Source organism: Electrophorus electricus, chromosome 22 (genome assembly GCF_013358815.1).
Source record: "Electrophorus electricus isolate fEleEle1 chromosome 22, fEleEle1.pri, whole genome shotgun sequence".
NCBI lineage: Eukaryota > Metazoa > Chordata > Actinopteri > Gymnotiformes > Gymnotidae > Electrophorus > Electrophorus electricus.
In genome coordinates, this window is record NC_049556.1 from 4,283,805 (window position 1) to 4,287,509 (window position 3,705).

The 3,705-nt window shown below is 44.3% G+C and overlaps 1 protein-coding gene across 1 annotated transcript; it reads right to left on the reverse strand.

The window, feature by feature from the left end:
- Positions 1–74: 74 nt before the first annotated feature.
- On the reverse strand, positions 75–3,509 carry rpl28 (ribosomal protein L28). The gene is made up of 5 exons (XM_027017749.2): positions 3,422–3,509; positions 2,704–2,794; positions 2,152–2,275; positions 451–569; positions 75–240 (listed from the first exon to the last, which is right to left on the reverse strand). The coding sequence occupies exons 2-5, from the start codon at positions 2,782–2,784 to the stop codon at positions 151–153; spliced, it is 414 nt and encodes a 137-aa protein (XP_026873550.1). The 5' UTR covers positions 2,785–2,794; positions 3,422–3,509; the 3' UTR covers positions 75–150.
- Positions 3,510–3,705: the final 196 nt, after the last annotated feature.

The following is a 3,705-nucleotide window of genomic DNA, read 5'->3' on the forward strand; positions in this document are numbered from 1 at the left end:
TCAACCACGGCCAAAACTGGAAGACTCGAAGCCAAAGTTTCTACTGGCAACGCTCCAAATGAGGGCACAGGTGGGACATTTGACCAAAAACGTTTTATTCCTTTTTATTTAGACTCTGGGCGCAAGTGTGTGTGGGGAGGTGGTGTGTGTTTATGCGCTCTTGGCCGCTCTGGAGCGCTTCTTCTTTACCACCACGGGCTTCTGACTCCTCAGGATGGCACTGGCACGTCTCAGAGCAGCCTGAGGAAAAGGAGCAGAGAGAGGAAGAGGACAGAGGGGAAGCATCTCTCACTCAAAAGTCCAGCAGGAGCGTTTCAGTGTAAAATCTGTAAATTTATCAAAGGTCAGAACGTATCTACCGACTTGATGACGATAAAGAGTAATGCATGCAAGGTGTACAGTTTGAATTCCCACATGCCCTTGCTGTGATACTGAAAGCGGAGCCCTCACCATGCGGAGGTCCTGCCTGTAGTTGTTTTTGCGGATGATGTTCCTCAGGCGGTTCAGCGTAGTGCGCGAGTTTTTGTTGATCGTAATCTTCTCGTACATTTTCGCAGGCTTGCGCTGACCTGAGACACAGTTCGCTTCAGTTATAAAAAATTAAAAACTAATACAAACCAACAGAATAAATAAATAAAAGCATTCTAGCCAGGACCTTTAAGACACGGCTTAGAACACACATTTGCGCGTGCGCTATGCTAGGAACTTCACCAAAGCAGGACAGTCTGTTCCACAAAGTAGTGTCAAACTACAGCCACAAGAGCAGGAACCACTACAGTGTGCTTACAGTCTGCTCCACAGAAATAGATACAAAATTAAGGTGGAATCATTGGTTAGTGAGCAAGCTTGAAGTTTAAACATGATGAGCTGAACAAATTCATTTCACCCGTCCCTTACAGCAAATTTTAGCATCGGTGTTTAGCAACCTCGGCAATGGGGAACCCACAAACATAATGAACTACTACAGCGGTCGAACACGCCTGACTTTTTACCCACGTCTTCAGTAACTGATGAGGTGAAAAACAAAGAGCAAGAAAGTAGGATGAGGAGCACAAAAGTGCTCCAGAACACTACTGTTCATGAGCAGGCCAAGGTGTTCTGGGACCTCGAACAGAACAAAAAGCAGAGTGGATAGGGATTCCCAAGGACTGGCCTAACAATGTGTGTTCCAACTTATGACCCCAGTGTAATATCCCGTCAGTAGTTAACGTATGACCCCAGTGTAATATCCCGTCAGTAGTTAACGTATGACCCCAGTGTAATATCCCGTCAGTAGTTAACGTATGACCCCAGTGTAATATCCCGTCAGTAGTTAACGTATGACCCCAGTGTAATATCCCGTCAGTAGTCAACGTATGACCCCAGTGTAATATCCCGTCAGTAGTTAACGTATGACCCCAGTGTAATATCCCGTCAGTAGTTAACGTATGACCCCAGTGTAATATCCCGCCAGTAGTTAACGTATGACCCCAGTGTAATATCCCGCCAGTAGTTAACGTATGACCCCAGTGTAATATCCCGCCAGTAGTTAACGTATGACCCCAGTGTAATATCCCGCCAGTAGTTAACGTATGACCCCAGTGTAATATCCCGCCAGTAGTTAACGTATGACCCCAGTGTAATATCCCGCCAGTAGTTAACGTATGACCCCAGTGTAATATCCCGCCAGTAGTTAACGTATGACCCCATTGTAATATCCCGCCAGTAGTTAACGTATGACCCCAGTGTAATATCCCGTCAGTAGTTAACGTATGACCCCAGTGTAATATCCCGTCAGTAATTAACCAGGCGTTATGGCCCATCGACACAAACAGGCTCACACTGAACAGTAACGTTGAGACCTACTTATTTTGGATCACAGACAGGTAGAAGTGCCGCATTTAAAATTCTGCCTGTTCAGAACTGAAGTGAAACCAAATCAAAACGACAAGCTGGTTTATCAATCCCTGACTGTAGCCATGAGTGTTGATATAATGGTCAGGGGGCACAAGAAACAGTGCAATCTGCAGGGCTCAATCAGACTTCTCAAGAGAGCTTAGCCTGATCTAGGATCAGTTTACATCCAACCTCCAAAGGGCGTGTTGGACTAGATAAGTGTCAAAGGTCCTGGTACACTGTTGCTCTTATTGGGTAGGAGACCCTGATGGTTACCTGCACGCTTCTTCAGGATGACGACCACACCCTTGCCATCAGCAGCCTGCTCCACGCCGACCGTCTTACGGTGGATGAGACCGTTAAAGCGGAACGTGTTCCTGGCCTTCAGGTTATTCGGCTCCTGAACAAGAAGCAAACAATTTCTCACACGCAAACAAAAACAACCCAAAATAAATCACGATGATCCGTTCACCACCAGGACTTGTGGAGCTCTACAATGTTTCAAGGATTCCCCCATAAAAGGTGATGCCTTACAGGACTTGGTCACTTACACAGATATCAGCCTATTTACCCAACAAGCAAAGATGAAGGGAACCTAAACAAGAATTACTTCAGAAACAGTTGACAACAACAATAACTGCATTAACAGCACGTTTTTGGCTGGTTGCCAGTGTTTCAAAAGCCTCAAAATCACAAGGACAGAGAACGTCCCTTTAGATCTAACCCTCATCTTTAAGCAGTTCTGAAAGCAAGTTTAGACGACCAGGGACACACAGAAGGTGCTATTGCAGTGTACAGCAAGTTAGTGTGATATTGCGCGTTACTCACGGTACTGTAGGTCTGTCCGTTCCTCTTGATGAGGAAACTGGAATTGTTCCTGATTACCATCCACTGCAGGTGAGACGACATTATTGCGTTCCTGGGGAGCGAGGGGTGATTTAAATGAGTACTCCTGCACTGAAATAGCACAATTCTGATCCAAATTCTTGATCCCAGTTCCACAGCGCTCGACTGTCAACTACACGAGTAAAAAGGTGTCAAAAATGCCTGTCTGAAAGAGCATAAGCAAGCCAGTTCGTATTAACCTAAACTTTATTTTGTGCATCTTCCCTGGCTGATGCATTTAGCCCACCAAGAGGCGAGGTATGCCGCATGTTCAGCACTCCCGGTGGCTATCTAGTTCGCTAGTTACTCTAGTTTACACATGCCCGTTGTCCATTATCAACAGCTGTATCTAGCCATCTTACAAACTAGTTAAAGGTGACACTGCACTGCTATAACCTTATAACCGCTGTGAATTACCACTAGCTAGGTGAACATGGCTGAAGTGATCTTACCCATTAGCATTACATGCTAATGGGCCTTGCTACGGACGACGTCGGTATTTTTGACGTGTAATACACGAAAGGCAAAGCCATAATCCGGTTTTTCATTTATCAATAAATCCATAACTTACAAGTCACGTATATGTGGAATTCGTAATTAACTAAGCGAGGAAATTCGCGTTTTGAAGTGTATGAAGTATAACCCAGGTCGACCACGTTACCTTTTCAGCGGAGGAAGAGAGAGAGAAAGGAATGAGCGCCGTTTCCGGCAAAAAACCTCAAAGATCCTTGCGCCTAATTAAAAAAATAATATACAATATATTTAGTATGATTAAAACTCATAAAATACAGAAAATACATTTACGATTCTTATAAAAATATTTCGTAAATGAATTCTGTATAAAGGCTGTAAAAAAATATCAAAATCTATTTTTAAGAAGGACCTATGTATGCGGATGGACATGGCGTTGTTAAGCCATTTTGTAAATGGGTTCGACCACAAAGT

Bases quoted from the DNA above. Each gene is read 5' to 3' on its own strand.
- rpl28 (XM_027017749.2), bottom strand. From the start codon at position 2,784: ATGTCGTCTCACCTGCAGTGGATGGTAATCAGGAACAATTCCAGTTTC. The intron at 2,276-2,703 runs GTGAGTAACGCG...CTTCTTGTTCAG, and splicing joins ACGGACAGACCTACAGTACC to GAGCCGAATAACCTGAAGGC. The intron at 570-2,151 runs GTAACCATCAGG...ACTGTGTCTCAG, and splicing joins CATCCTGAAGAAGCGTGCAG to GTCAGCGCAAGCCTGCGAAA.